General features: G+C 44.6%; 1 protein-coding gene across 1 annotated transcript; it reads right to left on the bottom strand.

Moving 5' to 3' along the window:
* Window positions 1-16,875: 16,875 nt before the first annotated feature.
* Window positions 16,876-19,799, bottom strand: LOC123426723 (ribonuclease P protein subunit p25-like protein). Its single transcript, XM_045110595.1, has 7 exons — window positions 19,509-19,799; window positions 18,789-18,869; window positions 18,518-18,606; window positions 18,346-18,420; window positions 17,853-17,974; window positions 17,523-17,732; window positions 16,876-17,239 (listed from the first exon to the last, which is right to left on the bottom strand). The coding sequence occupies exons 1-7, from the start codon at window positions 19,629-19,631 to the stop codon at window positions 17,217-17,219; spliced, it is 723 nt and encodes a 240-aa protein (XP_044966530.1). The 5' UTR covers window positions 19,632-19,799; the 3' UTR covers window positions 16,876-17,216.
* Window positions 19,800-23,577: the final 3,778 nt, after the last annotated feature.

Genomic DNA, 23,577 nt, shown 5'->3' on the forward strand with positions numbered 1-23,577 from the left:
AATGGGGATATGAATCTCCCCAACAAGCAAATGATACTTCATCTTGACACGAGGAATAGGGCATTCAAAGCTCCCAATAAGAATCGATGAAGTTTTTTTGATAGCATTGATGCAATGTACTTGATATCGTTTCTTCAGAAAGTGCACGATATGCTCATTACTGTTGACATGGAAAGTGACATTGCCTTTGTTGCAATCTATAACAGCCCCTAAAGTGTTTAAAAAGGGTCTTCCGAGGATAACAGCCATGGCATCGTCCTCGGGAATATCCAAGATAACAAAGTCTGGTCTTCCAAGATATCAACTAACCGCATCTGCAGAAAGACGGGTCTTATCATTTCAATAAAGCGCTCAAAATCCTCATCATCCTTTTTCTTGGATGGCTTAGGAGGAAAGGGCATAGGTCTCTGAACCCATGGCTCTCTTTCTTTACCATGCTTCCTAGCCGTGAAGTCATTCTTATTGTATCTCTTAGGTTGTGGGTTATCAGGATTAACCGTAGGTTCAATCTCCGCATCCTCACCATTGCTAGGTTGAGCATCATTATGAACATCGCTCTCCATATTGTCACCAGGTTCATATTCATCACCAGATTGTGTTTCTGCATAAGACCCAGAAATATCATATGGTTCTTCAGGTGTGACAGTATTTGGTGAACTAACATGCAGGTTTCTATCATCCTTCTTCTTCTCCTTAGGATGATTGGGGGCATCTGCATTAATTCCTTGAGAATCTTGATCAATTCTCTTAGGATGACCTTCAGGATACAAAGGTTCCTCGGTCATTTTGCCTCCTCTAGTAATGACTTTGACAGAGTTGTCATTTAATTCATTGAGCAGGTCATTCTGAGCTTTAAGTACTTGTTCTACCTGAGTAGTAATCATAGAAGCATGTTTACTCAGGAGTTTCAGATCATTGACATTCCTGTCTACACAAGCACTTAAATGACTAAGCATACGATTACTTTGTTCCAAATGTCTGCTAACATAATCACTGAAACTCTGTTGTTTGGCAACAAAGTTGTCAAATTCATCAAAGCATAGGCTAGCAGGTTTATCAAAAGGAATATCACTCTCATCAAACCTACGTAGAGAATTTACTTCCACTACCTGTATCGGGTTATCGAGACCATGGATCTCTTCGATAGGTGGTAGATTTTTGACATCTTCAGATCTAATGCCTTTCTCTTGCATAGATTTCTTGGCTTCTTTCATATCTTTGGGACTGAGGAATAGGATACCTCTTTCCTTCGGGGTTGTCTTAGGAGGTGATTCGGGAATAGTCCAAGCATTATCGTTGATCAAGATGTTATTCAGTAGAGTCTCAGCTTGTTCTACAGTTCGTTCCCGAAAAACACAACCGGCACAACTATCTAGGTGGTCCTTAGAGGCATCGGTAAGTCCGTTATAGAAGATATCTAGTATCTCATTCTTCTTAAGAGGGTGATCAGGCAAAGCATTCTGTAGCTGGACGAGCCTCCCCCAAGCTTGTGGGAGACTCTCTTCTTTGAGTTGAGCAAAGTTGTATATTTCCTGCAAGGCAGCTTGCTTCTTATGGGCAGGGAAATATTTCTCACAGAAGTAATAGACCATATCCTGGGGACTACTCATACATCCGGGATGAAGAGAAGAGAACCAAGCTTTAGCGTCATCCTTTAGAGAGAAAGGAAATAGCTTAAGGATATAGTAGTGGCGGATCTTCTCCTCATTAGTGAAAAGGGTGGCTATATCGTGTAGTTTGGTAAGATGGGCTACGACCATCTCAGAGTCATAACCGTGGAAAGGATCAGATTCGACTAGAGAGATTATCTCAGGATCGACAAAGAATTCATAATCCTTATCGGTGATAAAGATAGGTGAAGTGGCAAACTTCCGGTCGTATTTCATCCTAGCTTTCAGAGATTTTTCCTTCCACTTGAGAAGTAATTTCTCAGCGTCATAGGCATCCTTAAACGCAAGAAAATCCTCAGGTATCTCTCCCTCCATAACATAACCCTCAGGTATATCAGGCAGTTCATATCTAGGAGAGCTAGATCTAGCACGAGCAAAAGCAGGTTCTATCTCAATAGTATCGGCAGTTTCAGAAGCATCACGAGCATTGGCAGTAACTCTAGCAATATGAGCATCAAGGAATACTCCTAGTGGCACATCAGGCAAAGTAGTATCTCTAGCAGTATCAAGCATAGCATCATCAGGCAAAATAGCATCTCTAGCATCATCAGTCATAACATCTCTAGCAGTATCAGGCATAGCATCTCTAGTAGTATCATAAACATCATCAAGCACAGGCGACATATCAAGATTTCTAGCAGGAGGTGATGTCACAAACTTACTCATAACTGAAGGTGAATCAAGTGCAGAGCTAGATGGCAGTTCTTACCTCCCCTCGTAGTTGAGGGCAAGACTTTGGTTTTTGGATCTTTCACATTCTTCATAATGATCAGCAGATATAAATCCCAAGTGACTCAGAGAATATAGCAATACCTCCCCGGCAACGGCGCCAGAAAAGTGCTGCTGGCAGTCCCCGGCAACGACACTAGAAGAATGTTGTTGACGAGTCCCTCACTTGATGCCTTCGTGACAACAGAGCCAGAACTGCTCCCAGTTGCTCAACAATCAGCAATTGTTTTGCAATGGCCCACAGCGCGTGGGTTCGCGGCAGTTTTCGAGGGTAGAGTATTCGACCCAAATTTGTTGATTCGCTAGGCAGGAGGTGAGAGCATACTATCGAGTATTAGCAGCTGAATGTATCAGATTCAACCACACCTGAAAGATTAGTATCTGCAAGCAAAGTATCAGCAGCAAAGTAGGGTGATAACAATGGTGTCAGAAACGATCTATTGATGGCAGACTATTCCTAACTATCGTATCAATGGCGCCAGAAGTTGCCCGTTAACGTAAATTGTCTTTTCCCGTCAACGACGAGCGAACCAGAATTGTAGCAGGTAGCAGCAATGTAACGAGTAACAGCAGTGGCAAGGAACAGCAGTAGTGACAGCGGTAGCAAGTAGCAACAGTAGCAAGCGACAGTAGTAACAACACTAGCAAGTAGCAACAGTAGTAACAGCAACAGAGCAAAACAAGTAACAGCAGCAGTGGGACAAACTCGTAGGCAATGGGTCGGTGATTCGTTTGGATGATATTCAACATGCAACAGTTATAACACGGAGAGATATGTGGCTAGCTCCCGTTCGTCAATGTGATGTAGGCATGCATTCCGTGTGTAGTCATACGTGCTTAGGGAAAAGAACTTGCATGACATCTATTGTCCATCCCTTCCGTGGCAGCGGGGTCCAAAAGGATACTACGGGATATTAAGGTTCTCCTTTTAATAAAGAACCGGAACAACGCATTAGCACTTGGTGAACACATGAACTCCTCAAACTATGGTCATCATCGGGAGTGGTTTCGGTTATTGTCACTCCGGGGTTGCCGGGTCATAACACATAGTAGGTAACTACAACTTGCAAGATCGGATATAAAACACACATATATTGGTGACAACATAATAATTTCAGATCTGAAATCATGGCACTCGGGCCCTAGTGACAAGCATGAAGCATGGCAAAGTAGTAGCAACATCAATCTCAGAACATAGTGGATACTACGGATCAATCCCCGTCAAAACTAACTCGATTACATGATAGATCTCATCCTACTCATCACCGCGCAGCGAGCCTACGAATAGATTACTCACGAACGATGTTGTAACATCTCAATTTTCCTAATTGGGAATGTTTTACATTGTATCTAAGCATCTATGCATATTGAGTGAAATAAATTTAGCACGTGAATTTCCTTCGTCTTTGATTTGCATTTCTATTTTTCCTCGCACGAGAAATGCCTGGAGAAATACCCTCTTGCACGCAAGAGAGAGAGCGGAGGAAAATGACCTTCCAAAGTGCGGGCAATTTCTGAAATGTTGGAGCCAAGAAAATCCAAAGTTCATTTGCAAAAATAATTGCCAAAAAGAAATAAAGCAAATTGGGAATTTCTGAAAAAAAACATTTTTTTTAAGTTTTTATTTTTGCTTTGGAAAAATGTTATTCGGGTAGAGGATATTTTTATGAATTTTTTGGTATATAATACCCTATATTAATATTTTGATTTATTTCCTTTTTATTCGTTTTTATTTTCTGTCTCGGAAAAAGTTAGATATTAGGAAAGTTTTTAACCGTCGCTGCCCCAGCGCACTATAGGCCGTGGGCCGATCCCGAGCGCCAGGGAACCAAATCCCCTACGGGCCGGCCGACCGAGCCTCTCTTTCCCCGCCTCCACCCACTGCCCAGTGGCCCCCACCCGCGACCGAACCCTCCCAGCGGTCGGCCTTCTTCTTCCTCCTACCAAAACACTGCCCGACACCGAGCCCTCCCCAGAACCTTGGGATCCTTCCCCTCGAATTCTTCTCCTCCTTCCTTTCTACCCCTCTCCCCTGGCCTATATAAGAGCCTACCCCGGCCGCCCCCGTTCCCACCCGTACTTCGCTCCGCCGCCGCCCGAAGCCCCTGCCACCGCCCTCGCCGGCAGCTAGAGCTGCTACCACCACCGCCTCCTGGAGCAGCGCCACCCCAGCGCCCTCTCTGCCCCGCCCGACGTTCCCCACCCCCCGCAGGAGCACCACCGCCGCCGCCCCGTCATCTCCACCGCCCCCCCTCCCCGGAGCTCCTCCCTCGCCGGCGACGCCCCACCCCGCCGGAGTACTGCCCCATCCACGGTAGACTTTCCCCCACCTCTCTGTTATTTCTCTTCTCTTGATTGTAGCCCTTAGATCTCTATTTAGTGGTATAGATTAGATCCTAAAGTACCTGTTCGGTTTAGCTCAGAAAACCAGTGGTTTTTCTTAGTTCACTTATGTTTTAACCAGTAGTTTTACTAGAACTAGGCCGTTTGCTCAATAGTTAGCAGCAAACACCCCTCCCAGCCAACAGTAGCATGCCACGTGTACCCCATTAGTTAGCTAGATTAGCTTCAGTTTTTCTGTCTATATTACAAAAACAGAAAGTTTCTGTTTTGTTTTGGCCACAACTTTTGATCCCGAAGTCCAATGACATTGATTCTTTTTCCAGTAGCTCACAAATTTCCTGTAGTTTTTAAAAACATATAATTTGTCTATGTTTGAAATTTTCAAATATAAGTTAGAGCAGATATAGTTTAAACCTTGTTTTGCCTATTACAGGAGTTTAAAAAATGATTTTGAGTTGATTCTTTTTGCTACTGCTTCCTAGTGATAAAATATTACTGTGGTAGAAGTTTCAAAAAATTTAAAGTATTTTTACTGGTGTTTTCAACAGAAACAAGTTTCTGCCATACCGGCGCGTGATGAATTCTTTTACTTAGGCTTTCGCAAATCCTTACTTGTGATGTTATTTTCACTTGTGGCTTGATTGAAGTGCTTATGGTGTGCTTTGTGTTTGTATCGGTAGATCATCCGGAGTGCGAAGTGTGTTACTTAGAAGCGCTCGAGCAAGACAACTATCATCAAGGCAAGTCATTTTGATCATGTTATTTTACCTCTGTTTTCGATGCATGGTAGATCACCTTCTTTGCCCAATTGCATGCTGCCTAGGTACTTGGAAACTTTAGCATAAGTTTTAGTATCATGTGGTAGGAACACAACAACCCCGATACTTGGCCCCGGGACGACAATTTCTTAATGCTATGCTTGAGTAGACGGGTTATCGGTTGAGTGTATACCACGAGTGATGCGAGGTTGATATAATAATCAAGACCAGAATAAGACAAGATTTTCAAGACCTCGGACGCAATGCAACTCTGGGTGAAGGACGGTTGATCGGCTCCCTGGAGAACCCAGTGGATGCCCGGGATGCTGGAGAGGCCATGTCATCCTGCGGAAAGCTTCACCCAGGCTCGAAGAGACGGACGGAGACTTCAAGACTCAAGGCTTACCTGCACAGCCACAAGTCATTATGGGCTCTGGCTTGGTTGGACAACGCGGCGACTCTGGACAGGCGGTGCTAGCAGATGTAGAAGAACGGTAGGAATGGATGGGCACCGACAGGGATTCAGAGGGACCCGTTGAAAGACCATGTTTTGATCATCCGGTCTTCAAACACCCTGAAGTGCAAGGACAAACCCGGAGGCGATCAAATCTTGTGGGGAACGTGTGCAAAACTCTGCAGAGTGCCCAACCTAATCGATTAGCCGTGTCCACGGTCATGGACAACTTGAGCCGAAGGCATTGAATTTCCCTGGAACTCTCGACACAACTTAATAATGATGTGGGTGTTAACAACTATTCGGGTACGAGAATTGGTTGGCAGAACCATCTCGTTAACAACAAACATTGTAGTAATATTTTGCTTTCAACCCCTCTTGTTGTAGGATAAAACTCGCTTTATGCAAAACTTAGCTCCACCGGCCAAATATGCATGTAGAGATAGTTGATTATTATTTTACCCCTCTCTTTGATGACTTGCCGGCATATTCAATATGCTGACCTACACGGCTGCAACGTATCATGTTGCAGAGTACTTTTCCGACCAGGGGTGAGGCTACGATCTATGCTCAGCGACATGCCCTTGGAGTCGGATGGACTCGTCTACCTGATGCTTCCGCTAGTCTTCGTTAGATATCTCATGAGTTGGCCTTCAACCACTTTATTGTAATCCTTTATTGTAATAAAGTACTCTTTATGAGATTCGATTAATAAAGCTGTGTGATTGAACTCTTGAATATATACATTATGTACTGTGTGTGTACCAGCATGATCTTGGGATGGTACGGAAACACCAGAGGCTTGACTCATCTTGAGTCGGGTCGCTACAGATGAAGAGCTTCATGGAATTGGAGAGGAAAGAAGGTTGATGATGACGATGGCGATGATTTCCCCTCTCCGGAGCCCAAAACGGACTCCAGATATGTCGTCCAGATGAAGAACAGGATGTGGCGGTGCCTCCGTATCGCAAACGCGATTAAATCTTCTCTTCTGATTTTTTTCTGGGCGAAAGTGAATTTATAGAGCTGAGTTTGGGGGCGGTAGAGCCACGTGGGCCCCACAAGCTTGGTTGCCGCGGCCAGGGGGTGGCCGCGGCAATAGGGCTTGTGGCCTACTAGCCCATCCCCTCTGGCGGATCTTTGCGCAGGTATTTTTCATATTTTCTAGAAAAATTCTCCGTAAATTTTTAGGACATTCCGAGAACTTTCATTTCTGCACAAAAACAACACCATGGCAATTCTGCTGAAAACAGCGTGAGTCCGGGTTAGTTCCATTCAAATCATGCAAATTAGAGTCCAAAACAACGGCAAAAGTGTTTAGAAAAGTAGATACGATGGAGACGTATCAGGGAGCGGTAGTACCGCAGATGGAGCGGTAGTAAAATTTTACTACCGCTCTGTAAGTGGTAGTATCGCTCCACGAGCGGTAGTACCGCGCCGCGAGGGGCGGTAGTACCGCACGGGAGGCCTAATCCCAGATCTAATCAAAATTTTGAACAATAAAACTGTGAACTAGGATCTAAAACCTCAGATCTGGAACCCTTTGCACTCCTAGACACACAAACCCCATATGCCAAGGGACCACACTAACCAAGACTGCCACTAAATCCCAATCACGTGAAGAAACGGTGCCATGAGTGACCGGAACAACCATATGCCCCTAACCCTAGATTGAATCAACAAGAAAACACAAGAACACAGATGAGGGGCAGTACCGGGGTCCATGGTGCTTGGGGAAGAATCCCACCGGTCGGAACCGGAGGACGATGGCCGGATAGGGAGATTCGGCAATCCCTTTGGGTAGATCTTGGAGAGAGGAGAGAGAGAGAGATGAACTCGGTGTTGAGGGGAAAGAAAAGGGCCTCCCCAGCCCTTTAAAAAGCCCCTGGGTCGAGGCAGCGTGGTACTACCGCAGTCATCGCGCTAGTACCGCTCCCGCAGCGGTAGTAAAATTTTACTACCGTGCTAGGGGCGGTAGTACCGTGCACTAAGTCAAAAAAACAGCCAAAAATGAGCTCTCTACTCCTTAGGTGGTAGAAGAATCTTGATCAAAGCAAGAGAAACAAATCACGGGAACAAAGAAGTATCACCGAAAGAAAAGAAGCAACACAGAGTCTCCAATGGAGAGGGCGGTGGCCGAAGCCACCTATGTTTGAGACAAATGGTATGACACCGCGAAGAATTATCCTTGGGTTCATGACCATAGCTCGTCTTTGAAGCACAAGTGCCATTTAATAATGGCCAGAGTGGAAGACTTGATCGATTTATGCATAATGGGGGGAGGGAAAGTTCATTGAGAGAACAACACTCCCCCTATGTCCATGCCTACACCTAGAGCAAGATGTAATGCAGAGTGAGGTGCAAAGTGCCTAGTTTCAATCCACATTAGTTGAATCAATGATATTTAGCTCATGCCTTAACTTCCGGAACCTTGCTTCATCTAGGGTATTATTGAAAATATCTGCAAGTTGCCCTTCAGTGTTGATGAAGTGAATCTCAATATCACCTAGCTTGATATGTTCACGAATGAAGTGATGGCGAATATCAATATGCTTGGTCTTGTTGTGTTGCACCGGATTGAGGGAAATCTTGATAGCACTTTTATTGTCACATAGAAGAGGCACTTTGTCACAAGTGACACCGCAATCCTTTAAAGTTTGCCTCATCCATAGCAACTGGGCACAACAACTTGCAGCTGCCACATACTCAGCTTCGGTGGAGGATAGTGAGACACAATTCTGCTTCTTTGAAGACCAACTTACGAGTGAACGACCAAGGAATTGGCATCCTCCAGAGGTTGACTCCCTCTCCACACAGTCTCCTGCCCAATCTGAGTCAGAGTAGCCCACTAGGTTGAAGTTTGCTCCTTTGGGATACCATAGACCAAAGTTTGGGGTATGAGCCAAATATCGAAAGATTCGCTTAACGACCATAAAATGGCTTTCTTTTGGTGCAGATTGAAACCGTGCACAAATCCCTACACTCAACATGATATCCGGTCTAGATGCACAAAGGTAAAGAAGGGATCCAATCATGGAGCGATATACCTTTTGATCCACTGCTTTACCATTGGGATCACTCTCAAGCTTGCATCTTGTTGGCATGGGAAACTTGACCGGCTTGACATCCTCTAGCTCGAACCTCTTGAGCATGTCTTGAGTGTGCTTGGATTGTTTGATGAAGGTCCCTTCTAAGCCTTGTTTGATCTCAAACCCGAGGAAGAACTTCAACTCACCCATCATAGACATCTCAAATTTCTCGGTCATTAGTGTAGCAAATTCTTTATTGAAAGATTCATTAGGAGAACCAAAAATGATATCATCAACATATAGTTGGCATATGAACAAATCCCCTTTGACCCTCTTAGTAAAAAGAGTGGGATCAATCTTCCCAATTTCAAACCCACGATCTTGTAACAACTCAGTAAGATACTCATACCACGCACGTGGGGCTTGTTTAAGGCCATAGAGTGCCTTATTAAGTTTGTACACATGATTGGGGAGCTTGGGATGTTCGAACCCCGGGGGTTGTTTGACATAGACCAACTCATTTAAAGGACCATTAAGAAAGGCACTTTTCACATCCATTTGTTGTAATTTGAAATTATGATGAGAAGCAAATGCAAGCAGCATGCGAATAGATTCTAGACGAGCAACAGGGGCAAAGGTTTCACCGTAGTCGATACCCTCGACTTCGGAGTATCCTTGAGCCACCAATCTTGCCTTGTTTCGAATCACAATCCCATTGGCATCTTGCTTGTTTTTGAAGATCCATTTGGTCCCGATGACAGTATGTTCCTCCTTTGGTCTTGGCACTAAATTCTAGACTTGATTACGCTCGAAGTTGTTGAGTTCTTCATGCATGGCCATAAGCCAATCCTCATCATCGAGCGCTTCCTGTACCTGTTGAGGTTCACAATACGAAACAAACGCATGATGCTCACAATAATTCCAAATTTGTTGACGAGTGGATACTCCCCTTTTCAAACTACCAAGCACATTCTTCATAAGATGTGACTTGACTCTCAGCTTGTTCGCAATCTTGGTTGCGCGACGCTCCAAGAGTTCTGCATTCGATAACTGGGGAGCATCGACTTGATTACTTTGCTTGACCTTGTGTTTTGATCCTCCCTTGGCACCAGTAGCCCTCTTAGGCGCCGCAGAAGGGAATTGAGAGACAGCATCCTGATCAACTTGATCTTTGACTTGAGCAGGTTCAGTGATTTGTCCTTGTTCTTGTGGTTGCTCTTGATCTTGATCTTGTGCTTCTATTTGGTCTGGATCGTGTAGTTGCACTTGATCTTGATCTTGAACAGATTCGGAACCTTGTGACAGCACTTGTACATCATGGGACACATCACCATCTTTGAGCAATTGATCTTGTCCTTGAGCTTGTTCAACTGGTTGAGGGTCTTCTCTTTGTTCATCGAAAGCGTGTGGGGCTTGTGAGGATGATGGCTCCACTTGAGTAGAGCATTGTCCTTCTCCTTCGGCCACAAGGGGTTCCTCAATGGGGAGTATTTGACCAATGCCCATTCTTCTTATGGCTTGGGGAGGAATTTCATCACCTACATCACATAGACCACTTTGCTCCACTTGGGAGCCATTATTTTCATGAAACTCCATGTTACACGTCTCCTCAATGAGCCCGGTAGACTTGTTGAGGACACGGTAAGCATGAGAGTTTGTAGCATAACTAACAAAGATGCCCTCATGTGCTCTAGAATCAAATTTAGCTAAACGTGCACCATTCTTGAAAATGAAACACTTACACCCGAATACCCGGAAGTACTTGAGATTGGGTTTGTTTCCGGTGAGAATCTCATATGGGGTCTTGTTCAAGCCTTTGCGGATATAGAGCCGATTGGACGCATGACATGCTGTGTTGATGGCTTCGGCCCAAAATTTATATGGAGATTTGAATTTTGCCATCATTGTTCTTGCAGCATCCATCAATGTCCGGTTCTTCCTTTCCGCCACACCATTTTGTTAAGGGGTATATGGTGCTGAATATTGATGTTTTATTGCCTCATCACCTAGAAACTCATCCAAGGTGTAGTTCTTGAACTCGGTGACGTTGTCACTTCTAATCATCACAATCTTTGCTTCATGTTGACGTTGAGCTTCATTAGCAAAGTTGATAACAGTTTGTTGAGTCTCACTCTTCCTCTTGAAGAAATATACCCAGGTGTATCTTGAGTAATCATCAACAATCACAAAGCAGTACTTTCTGCCCCCAAGACTATCAAATGATGGAGGACCGAAGAGATCCATATGAAGGATCTCCAACGGCCTCTTAGTGTAAATAAGAGTCGTTGGACGATGAGCAGTCTCATGAATCTTTCCTTCAATGCAAGCACTGCAAGCACGATCTCTGGCAAAACTCACATTCATTAGTTCACGAATATGGTCCCCTTTGAGGAGACTTTGCAAAGATCTCATATTGACATGAGCTAGTCGGTGATGCCAAAGCCAGCCCGCATCAACTTTAGCCATTAGACAAGTCGCAGTCTTAGTGGGTCGCTTTGAAAAGTTCACCACATAGAGACCATTTTCGACATATCCAACATAGGCTACTTTAAGAGTCTTGCTCCACAAAAGGACCACAATATCAAGATTAAAGAATGTGGAAAAGCCCATAATTGCAAGTTGACGAACCGAAAGTAAATTGTAAGAAAGGGACTCAACAAGCATGACCTTCTCAATAGATAACTCTTGAGAGATGACCACCTTACCAAATCCCAATACCTTTGACGATGATGCATCGGCGAATTGGACATGGGTGGGCATAGATGGGGAAGGATGCACATACACCACTAAATCCTTGCTTCCGGTCATATGATTTGTTGCTCCACTATCGAGCAACCATGACACCCCATCGGAAGCAAACTCCTGATCGATACCTTTTGCCATGAGGCACTTGGCGATGTGATTATCGTTGGGGGCATTGAAGAGAGACACATTCTTGGGAGAAGGGGTGGCAATGGCGATAGTTGCAGTTGCCACCATATCGTCATCGTCATCATCATCGGAGGGGTACTCTTCAAGTGCCACCATGCCCTTTGGATGGGGTTTCTTGACAAAGTTGTTCTTGCTTGGGAATGACTTGGTTTTGTCTTTGCGAATGAGCTTGCCCCCGTTGTCTTCCCTCTTCTCATAGGGACATTCTGCCACGAAGTGACTCACATTACCGCAGTTATAGCATGTCCTCACTCGTTGCTTGGGTTTGAACCCACTTGAGTTGTTCTTGGTGAAGTTGGGTCTTGAGTTCCTCTTGTTGCCCCAGAATTGCCTTGACGCAAGAGCCATGTGCTCGTGATAAGCATACTTAGTGTCTTCAGGGCAGCTCTCCTCTTCCTCATCCTCTTCTTGTTCTTCAGAAGCAGCCTTTGCCTTTAAAGCAAGGTTAGGTGAAGCTGTCTTTGACCGAACTCGAGCAAGTGCATTGTCAGCGGTCTCGTTCATGATTGACATTGCAATGAATTCATCCAACACCTCACTGGAAGACAAGGAGTGGAAATCTGGTCGTTGGTGAATGACTGATGACATGGCTTTGTTGAAAGGCATGATGGCCTTGAGAAACTTGCGCTTGATCCATGTGTCATCCACGCAATAGCAGTCACCCTTCGATAGGGATCACGAGGGTCCTCATCTTCCTTCATCACAAACTCATCGGCCTTATGAAGTACCACTTCATATTTTGGCTGTTGAATGCTTGAGCTTCCTTTGTACATCACCATAATGTGCTCCCAGCAATCCTTAGCCAGAGTGAAGGGGGCAAGTGAGGAAGATCTTCAGGAGGTACTGCGGACTGTAGAATAAACAATGTGGAGTGATTATATTGATTGTCCGCTTCTTCTCTTGGAGTGAGGTTTCTTGGGTCATGAGGATAGTAGCCTTGCTCGATGATTCTCCATAAATTTGTTGAGCTGTGATTCAAATGAGACTTAATAGAAAACACCCAGTTAGCAAAATCACCCTTAACAAGCTTAGGAGGAGGACCAACAGGGTTAAGACGCGGTGTGGGAACAGGTCCTCCATAGACCATGGGAGGTGGAACTAAGGCATAGGTTCCAGTCCCATCCTTTTCGAGAGGAGAAGAAGGTCACATACCTTTAGCCGCTTCCTTAGAGGAATTGGCCTCCGAATCTGTGTTGGCGGGTTTAACCACCAACGCCGGTTCAGGTGAACTTTTAATTCCCTCAATTAACTCTTTAAGCATGGTTTTGACTTCGTTCATCAAGGACGTCTTGAGGGTGGCCATAGCCGTATTCAAGTCGTCCCTTGTGACCGAAGTCAAGTCCATGGCCTCGGGTTGCCCATGGGGAACTCCCTCTTCGCCTTCCATGCTCTTCGGGTGGTGAAACCCTTAATAAAGAGACGTGGCTCTGATACCAATTGAAAGGATCGATATGGTTGACTAGAGGGGGGTGAATAGGCAACTACCAATTTTTAGCTTTTCTTAACAAATAAGGATTAGCAACATAAAGGTTCTCTAAAATGACACTAGGTGAGCAACCTATATGATGCTACTTACAAAGAGTAATGAAGCAAGTAAGAGATACTCTACAACAACAACAAATACAAAGTAAAGGTAAGAGATAACCACAAGTGGAACCGATGAAGACGAGGATGTGTTACCGAAGTTCCTTCCCTTTGACAGGAAGTATGTCTCCGTTGGAGCGGCGTGGAGGCACAATGCTCCCCAATAAGCCACTAGGGCCACCGTATTCTCCTCACGCCCTCGCACAATGCAAGGTGCCGTGATTCCACTATAGGTGCCCTTGAAGGCAGCGACCGAACCTTTACAAACAAGGTTAGGGCAATCTCCACACAATGCTTGGAGGCTCCCAACAAGACCACGGAGCTTCACCACAATGGAATGTGGCTCCGAGGTGACCTCAACCGTCTAGGGTGCTCAACCACCCAAGAGTAACAAGATCCGCAAGGGATTAGTAGGGGGAATCAAATATCCTTTGGCGGAAGTGTAGATCAAGGCCTTCTCAAGCAATCCCTAGAAAATCAACAAGGTTGATTGGCTAGGGAGAGAGATCGGGCTAAAATGAGCTTGTGGAGCAACAATGGAGCTTAGAGGGGTTAAAGGTAAGCTCTAGGAAGAAGAAGATACCTTTATATAGTAGGGGGCAGATCCACCCGTTACCCACCTACCACATAAAAGTACAAGCGGTACTACCGCTCCTGGAGCGGTACTACTGCTACCTAGAGCGGTACCACCGCTCAGCTTCTCACCAACCACAGTACTACCGGGATACTACCGTGCCAACACCTCTTTGGGGAAAAGTATGCGAGAAAAGCCCGTCAGCGCGGTAGTAAAATAATACTACCGCACTGAGGGCAGTAGTACCGCCCTTGGAGCGGTAGTAAAAAATTACTACACCACTTCGGGCGGTAGTACCGCTCTTGGAGCGGTAGTAAAAATTTACTACCGCACCTGGGGCGGCAGTACCGCTCTTGGAGCGGTAGTAAAAATTTACTACCGCTCTGAGAGCGGTACTACCGCTTACCCTTTTCGCATAGGCATAGAATACACTCATTGGGGCTCCATTAGGCCAAAATATAGGAGGGTGCATGAAGTGTGTGCGTGAAGATTCCACCCAAACCTTTCCGACGCAGACCCCCTTTTAATAAGAAGACTTTCCTATGACTCAAACTAGGAAGAGAAACGTAGAAGAAAGTCCGTCTTTGAGAACCTCCGAGGGGCGTCAAGTCATCTTGTGCCTAGAAGAGAATAGTCTGAAATGCTTAAGACACAATATTAGTCCGCACAACAAGTGTCATCAATCACTAAAACCACTTAGGAGAAATATGCCCTAACAGTGTGCATGGAATCCTTCCGGTGCGGCGGCTCGCACAATTAGTGTCTTCCGGTGCGGCGGCTCACACAATTAAGTCATTGGTGGCAGAATTAGTGTGCATGTAAAATTAGTGTCTTCCCTCTGGCCACGTTACTTGAAAAGGGTTGTCATGTCGCAACAAATCCACCCTCTATCTCTCTCATACATGCATGCAATGATGTCATCATGATTTCTTTTCATGTTTGAAATTCAAGAAGTTTCTCTAAAACAGTTAATTTGGTAGACATTCTGTTTTCACCATTAAATTTGGTAGACATTCTGTTTTCACCAATTAAACTAGATCCCATGTTGACATTTTTGACAACTTTTTTTTCGTCCATACTTGCCACATTATTGCATTTATTTGTCATATTTATAAACACTTACTTGTTTGACAATAAATAACTTAATTTCCATTTTTTGCAATTACATGTAAAATGACACCTTGAGTTAATTAAACTCGCAAGCACGCAAAAATTGTTTTTGACAATGACATGTAAAAAATTGACAACTCATCATATTCAAAACTGGCAATCACAACAAATTATTAGTGGCAATCATGTGTAAACATGGCAAAAGTTGCATAGTTATAACTAGCAAAGGACAACAAATCATTTATAGCATCTTCACAACTAAGTTTTTGTAAAATTGGCAACTACGCAATTTTAAACTACTATTAGTAGTACTAGTACCAACCAGATGCATTTAGCTAGTGAATAATGTCTACCAACACATGTTTTGTGTGTAACACTTTTTTATAGAATTTTTTGTGACGTTTTGCATGCAATGCATATTTTTATGATGTCATCTGCATATCCTTCTAACCCATGCTGCTGTGTGCTGAAATATGAATACATGCGGTACATGGTTCACTTGGAGAAAAAAGCACCATTAAGTTATTTTTTCCACGCAAGTAAGTGGCTAATAATACGACAAGTAAGTCTAAAAATGTGGCAATTATGGATAGAGAAAAAAAGTTCTCGAAACATGTCGATATGGGGTCTAGTTTTGAAGATCTTGTCGCGACAAAGGGAACGGTAAAACGGATCGTCAATTAAATTAACGATTTTAGAGATAAAAAAATAGATTTCAAGCCAATAGAGAGAATCTTGATGATGTCATTGCATGCATGCATGATAGGGAGAAAGAATTAACCGCCGCATGAGAAGACTCACTTGCGGCGCCGCTGTGTAGTTAAGTCCATCAATCTATCACTTTTTACCTTTACATTTTACCTTCTCTCTTGTATGTTCTTTTCTTTCTTCGTTAGAGGACAGCGATTCACGAGACCCTAGGGGCGGTCAGGCTGACCTAGGGCAGTCCATAGCCGTCGCGCGTTCTGACAGGGTATCTCATGAACGTGTGAGATTTTGGGTCTGCAAAAGCGCCGACCGGATTGCTTGCCTACCGCACTTCCGAACGGGTCTTCTTTGACATGAGTTGCGGTGCATCATCCCCGACGTCGAGGGTACACGTGACGTGTTCGTGTGCGAACAATGTGCACTTACATTGCTGCCGTGGCGGGTAAAGCTCAAAAGTTTTGAGTTTTTTAGAAATGTTAATATTGGCCGCATGCTTCCCGTTTGCTAACAGAAAATTATTCTAAGCACGGTAAGCGTGATGCCAGGGAAGTTGCTAAGTCATGACGTAGTTTGAAAAAAGCCTCAACCACAATCAAAAAATTAAGGTGCAACCCAAATCAGCGGAAACACGACAACGGTAGCACCACATCCAATTTAAAAGATCTTTGATCAAAGAGCTCATGACCTTAAGGGAGAAAGTCCACCCAGTAAGAAGGCGGCGTCCAGCCAGGAGCCACCATAGACAGGGAGGAGAGATATAAATCAGCCCATCAAGCATCAGGCTGCGAACATTCCTTTTGAATTCTCAACCAGGAAATGTTAGACAGAGCAAACCAAGTATGTTCTATGTTTTTCAAGTGTGCCCAAGCCCACAAACCCTGATCAAGCTTTGGCAAATTGATTCCAACTACCATCCTCGTATACAAAACCAGAAACTAAGCTAGTTGCTCTTTCACGAATAGAAGAATGGACGTCAACAACATCATAAACGAATTTTCTGAGCTAGATTTGATGATAAACACATTCAAGATGCTACAATGCACAGTTGGAATGATAACCAGGTCTGGTATATAAAAGCAAATGGAAGAATTAACCTAGCTACAAAATCATAACTAGCCTCATCCCCCCACACTGAGTCACTCTATCAACTTTGAACATAAACCTAACCAGATAAAGTTACAACAGGAATTAATCTAGCAAAGATGAGACTTGTCGCATTCGGCCCATGGGCCAGCCAATCTACTCTTGAGGAGGTCCTTGAGGTCCACGGTCACGACCCCCAGAGTGCCCACGGCCACGGCCACGGCCACGCCCACGTCCTCGGCCTCAACCCCTTCCTCCATCACCTTCTGCACAGGAGATTAATAATAAGATACATTGCTTAGCGATGATTAAAACCATATTCAGAGAGAAGTTGGGCAACTGAAAAAGAATTATTCAAAGGAATGCCAAAGTCAAAGCACAATATTAACATCACATTTGAGAGGTTAAATATTATTATCTGTGGTTCTGCACGTCTCTAATGAAGTGGTTAATTAATATATCGCATATATGTCATTAAGTGATAAAAAAAACTGGGGCCAAAATTAAAAAATTGAGGGCTGTTAAGTAAAAAAATTAAACAGAACTAACCATATCCTTGCACAGGAGGTCCATTATGCTCCACGCCATGATACCCACCAGCTTCTTCATTTACATAGCCATAGCCATCACCACCATAACCCCTTCCAGGCCCAAAGGCTCCACGCCTACCCCTTCCTCTCCCTCTGCCACGATATCCCTGTGGACCTTCCATGTCTCCATTCTCATCATCATAATCTGCCCCTCCATCGTTGAACCCTCCTATGTCACAATGAGCCAATGTAAAGAAAAATTAGGAATAGAAGAACATGACCACCCATAGCAATCCATAGTTTATAGAGACATATAAACTTTACAATACAAGTGTACACAGATATTTACCTCTCCCCCTGCCCCTGCCCCGGCGACCACGGCCTCTTCCACGGCCACTTGGCACGTCCTCTACATCCTGATCAAATTCTGTTGGTGGCCTGACCTGATCAGCTGGTATCGGTAGCTGGTAACTGCAGAATTCAAAGTCGTGTTACAAATGTGTCAAAGAGACGAGTCCCTAAAATAAAATGGTGCATGGCCCTATTTAGGGGACAAGACTAGAATTGTTTCTAAACTAGGAAAAAGGCGTGACTGGGGCAAAAAAACTCTACATAAATATTCAAGTTATAAGTGATTTCAAACTCTCTCCACTCCTTATATACAAGTGGGCATGCGCTTGTCAAATGAAAAACATAACAAAAACTGAGGCAGAACCATGTTGTGATACAACAAACCATAGCAGAAATAAATTCCATGGCATGCGAGAAACTATATGCAAGTTGCAACTCCCCACCAAATATTGATCAGGCATAAAAAAAAGGAGAAGGATGATGCTACTAACCCAGGAGACGATGTATCCAGCTCTTTCTTTGACAAGGTAATGGTAATCAAGGAAACATGGCGAGTAGTCTCAAGGCTGTCAAGATGTCATACAAGAATTCTGTCAGAACACACCGTACTTCCTAAACTGGAAGTAGTACTTATGCAGTTATGCCAATAAATCCAGTACTTACACATTAAGGCCTTCCTCCAACGGTTCCCAGGTGTCAGTTATATTGATTGATTCGATTGAGTTATTCTGATGGAGTCCAGCAATCCTTCTCTGCTCAGATGTAGCATAAAAATGTTAACTTGATATAACTGCAAGGTGTATCAAGTACTCCCTCCGTCTCAAAATAACTGTCTCAACTTTGTACTAGCGCTAGTATAAAATTGTACTAAGGTTAAGACACTTATTTTGAGACGGAGGAAGTAGTATTTACTAGCAATTTGAACTAGTTCTACCTTGAGAAGCTCCACAATGGCCACTGTCTTGTTGATAGCCCTTCCCATAGCCTTTATAACAATTTCATCCGTAGCTTCTTCCTGTTAAGGGACAGAAAGTGCTTTAGGTACTTAATAAAATACATAGATATGCCCAAGGTTATCGTTATAAAATTTCAAAGAGCAATGGGCACAAATTCAAGCAAGGAAGACACTCACCCACTCAACCACAAGACAACCTAATGACTATTGAATCTTACTGGCATAGTATAGATCCACACACATAAAAAACAGTAATACTAGTAATGATGATCACAAAATTAATAGCATCCTGGTGCACAACGGTAGCAAACTCGAATCGAGTATCAGGTAGTATAGCTAATCAGTAGATTCCTAAAAAGTTGCATATCAAGCATAATCCCTAGACATCCATTCCATCAACAACAACAATAAACAAACCATCGTACGGAAAGCGGTCCCTTCCGTTAGTAGTACACAATATCATAGCGAACACTACTAGTCAAACCAGCGCCTATAGCACGATAACGAATCGCAAGAGCATTCGAACAGTAAACCTTTGCGATTGGATGCCCTAATCACCTAACCAACATCGGGACTGAACCCGTACTAAACCCTAACCAAAAATCGCCGGGCAGAAAAAAAAAGGAAAAACGGCCTCCCGCTCGCTAGAACCGACGGCCGCGAGCGGATGGGGACGACAGGCAAGGCGGCGCTCGTTACCTGGAGCAGGGCGAGGGCGTAGGTGATGTAGTTGCGGGTGCGGCCCTGCGCCGTGATGCGGATCTCGTTGGCGCCGATGGGCGCCTCCTCCCGCGGCTTCTCGACCCTCTGGTAGCGATCCATGGGCGCTCCTCCTCCTCAACCTTGTTCGCCGACGCGCAGACGCGAATCCCTCTCGCTAGCTCAGAATACGACGGGTGCTCTGTGGTTGCGGTCGGTGGGGATAGTCGCGGTGGCTGATATAGGAGGGAGGAGGAGAAGCAAGCGGAGACGGATAGGGTAGGGTTTGTTCGCGTGGGGTGGCCTGGTCCGACAGGGACCCGGTTTTGGGTGTCCGGGCCCGGCACGCTCGGTCGGCGTGCTGCGTTGGGTGTGTGGCTCCTTGGTCCGCGTCGGGGGGATCTGGACCGTCGGTTCTGCGATCGGATGGTGACGATGGTGGTCAGAGAGGGATTTGTCCCTTTCTGGACATGGACAGTATATGACGCGTGTTTGTTCGTGTGATCTGTGGGCTCATCCAACATCTTGTGGGCAGCGAGTATTTCTTTTCTTTTCTTTTCTTTCTGGATTTGGAAAAGAGAGTTTTATTTCAGTTTGTACAAACGTGCCTGAGGCAAGAGATCATCAATTTGTACAAGCGTGAGTCAAACACATCATTTCAAGTCTAGTGCGGTCAGGGTATCTCCAAAGGTGATACTTGTTTGTATCGGTCCGTTCAGACCATTGTTTTTAGTAAGGGCACTGCTCTGCTTCGGCGTGTCCCCAAACTTTCGGCCCACCGCGCGCGGGCCGCACGATCCACCAACTCACACGCGTCCGCATCATTGAATCTCCATGCAACATTTTTTTTTCGATGCAGTAAAATTTTAACGCAATGCAATAATTTTTTCAACGCTTGCAAAAAAAAAAAAAATTATAGCAAAAAATATATCTACGTGATCGTAGCAAAAAAAAAGCTGATGGTGCGTGGTAGCAAAAGTCAAACGCCGGTTGTAACAAATATCTACGTGAACGTCTATGTAACTTTTTTAGTAAACGGTTGCAACAAAAAAAGACGTCGTTGGAGCAAAAATTAACACGGTTGTAATAACAAAAGTAAAAAAAAAATCGATTGTAACGAAAAATCCGACGAACTGGAGTTGCAATCAAACGTATATGCAGCTTTTTTTACTGGACAAATGTAGGAAAAAATGCTTGCAGCAAAAATGACGCTGGTTGCAACAAATTTACACTTGAAAAAAAGCTGCATGGAAAACGTTTGTATCAGAAAAATACACGGTTGCAGCAATTTTGATGAAAAAATGTTGCAAGCATCTGCCAGCGAGGCGTGCGGCCCGCGCGCGACCGGCCGAACGATTCGGCCGGCGCGCCGGATGGAAACGTTTACCTTTTAGTAAACGTGGAGATTTACACGAGTCCGAACACGATAAACATGAGACTCTAACTCCCTGGCTCATCAAAAAAGAAGGCGGAGATCGTGTTTTATTAAATTGTATTATTTCCGCGTTAAAATCTTCCACTCTCTTTTTTCATCTCGAGCCGTTTTTCATCTAATTCTTGTCCTTTTCACTCACCCTCTTTTTTCTTCCGCCACCGATGCATGAAACCGGAGGAAAACCTGTCGGAGATGAAGGTGACGGAGGATCCAAGCATCGTGCTCCCCCCAAAGGTCGGCTCGGCTACACGGCAAACTCACCGCGTCAAAGCGAAAGCCGCAAAGGAGAAGAAGCTCAAGAAGCTAATGGTCGTCGGTGGTCGGTGGGCATGCTCGCATCGGGCGTGGTGGTCGTGGCAGACGTCACGGTGGAGGCCGTGGTGCGAAGACGGGCACACCCATAGTACAGACGATGCAGTGGTCGGAGCATTACAAGCCTCGGTACTATTACGTCGCCAAGAAGCTCTGAACCGCCGCCGGAAAGGTGTCTTATAGTGTCGACATAAATGCGGCGCCCCTCTTCTCCGAGTGTTCTTCTTTACAACTCGTCAGGGCTCGGACGACGAACGGGGAGCAGATGGGTGCATGCACATTGTTCGCTACAATGCCTAGAGCGGGAGACCCGACGTACGACGACTTGGACAGTGAGATGCTCATCATCATCCACTATGAAGGTGGATGAGGAGGATGTGGTTGTGAGGATGGATATGTGGAAGACTCGTATCCCACCCAGTACGACAACTGCCAACTGCAGCAGTCCTACACCCAGACGGGCTCGCAACAGTCATACACCCAGACCGGCGTGGGCACACCACAACAACAGCATTGGGGCAACCAAACAATGGTAGTAGGAGGAGGAAGAGGAGGAGGAGAATAGTGAAGACTATGATCCAGATGATAAAGTCGGTGATCCAATAAAGAAGGGTAGAGGAGAGAGCTTCAACATGCAAGAGGACGAGCTGATGTGTGATCCATGGTTTGCCACTAGCCTCGATCTGATCCATGGCACATAGCAAAAGGGCAGAACATTTTGGAATAACATTCATGTTTGGTTGCACGAACACAAGCATTTTGCCCCTTACTCTGACGCGGTCATCCGCAACCGTGAAGCAAAGCCCCTCAATCATCGATGGTACACCATCCAAGAGGTAAGCATATCATCGCGCAGTGCCCTAGCAGTGCACAAATAACCGAGCAAATAAGTTGATCACTAGCCGGATATGCTTAACTTTGTTGCTCACTAGTCGGATATGCTTAGTTTTGTTGATCACTAGACGAATATACTTAGTTTTGTTGATCACTAGCCGGATATGCTTAATTTTGTTGCTCATTTTGTAGCCTTGTCGTGCTTTTTGGTGTACAAGAAGTTGGAGAAGAAAAACTTCACTCTCATGCATTGTTGGTTGAAGTTAAATGGGCAACCAAAGTGTAACCTTTTCATAGCCAAGACCACCGTGCAAGCCACCGAGGAAGAAACCGGTGACACTACCGACCCAAACCAAGAACCGTCAAAGAAGATTAGAAGATCTTTATAGGAAATATGTGGGAGGAGGATAGGGCAAAGCGAGAAGGCACGACGACCAAGCTGATGGAAAAGTTCGAGGGCATCTTGCCGAAGAAGGAGGAGGCATGCATGGAGCGCTCGGACCTCAAGGAGAAGAAAAAGGCGGAGAGATTCAAATTATTAATGGAGGTGGCGTAGAAGAAGTTGAAGCTCGAAGAGAGGAGGACCATGTTCGAAGAAAGGAAGGTCGTGCTCGAGGAAAGGAATGTGAAGGTCGCCGCCAATGAGGAGGACGCCTGATGACCCACGAGTATAGGGGATCAATCGTAGTCCTTTTTACAAGTTAGAGTGTCGAACCCAATGAGGAGCAGAAGGAATTGATAAGCGGTTTCAGCAAGGTATTGTCTGCAAGTGTTGAAAAGTGTGATAACAGGTAGTTTGATAATATGATAATTTGTAGCAAGTAACTAGTAACCAAAGCAACAAGGTGCATCAAGGTAGCCTAATCCTTATATGGCTAAGAATAGTCCAAGAGTAATTCATATAACAAGCAAAGATTTCTCGAGGACACATGGGAAGTCACGATCATCATGTTATAGTTGATTCGCGTTCACTACTTTGATAAATTGTTAGGTGGGTGGACCGGTGCTAAGGTGGTGTTCTTACTTGAATAAACAACCTACTTATGAATACCCCTTCTCGCAAGCATCCGCAACTATGGAAGAAGAATTAAGATAAATCTAACCACAACATGAAATATATGGATCCAAATCAGCCCCTTACGGGATAGTGCATAAGCTAGGGTTTAAGCTTCTGACACCCTCGCAACCCATCTTTTACTTACTACTCCACAATGCTTTTCCCTAGGTCCAAAGATAGTGAAGTGGTATGTAGTCGATGTTCACATGACACCACTAGAGGAAACACAACATACATGTCATCAAAGTATGGAACAAATACCAACCTCACATGATAATTGTAACAAGACATATCCCATGTCCCAAAAAACAAACGAACCTATTCACAAATCATATTCATATTCATGATCATAGAACATAAGTATACGATTAACAATCTGAATATATGATCTTCCACCAAGTAAACCAACTAGCATCAACTACAAGATGTAA

The sequence above is a fragment of the Hordeum vulgare genome, chromosome 2H, assembly GCF_904849725.1.
Source record: "Hordeum vulgare subsp. vulgare chromosome 2H, MorexV3_pseudomolecules_assembly, whole genome shotgun sequence".
NCBI classification, from domain to species: domain Eukaryota; kingdom Viridiplantae; phylum Streptophyta; class Magnoliopsida; order Poales; family Poaceae; genus Hordeum; species Hordeum vulgare.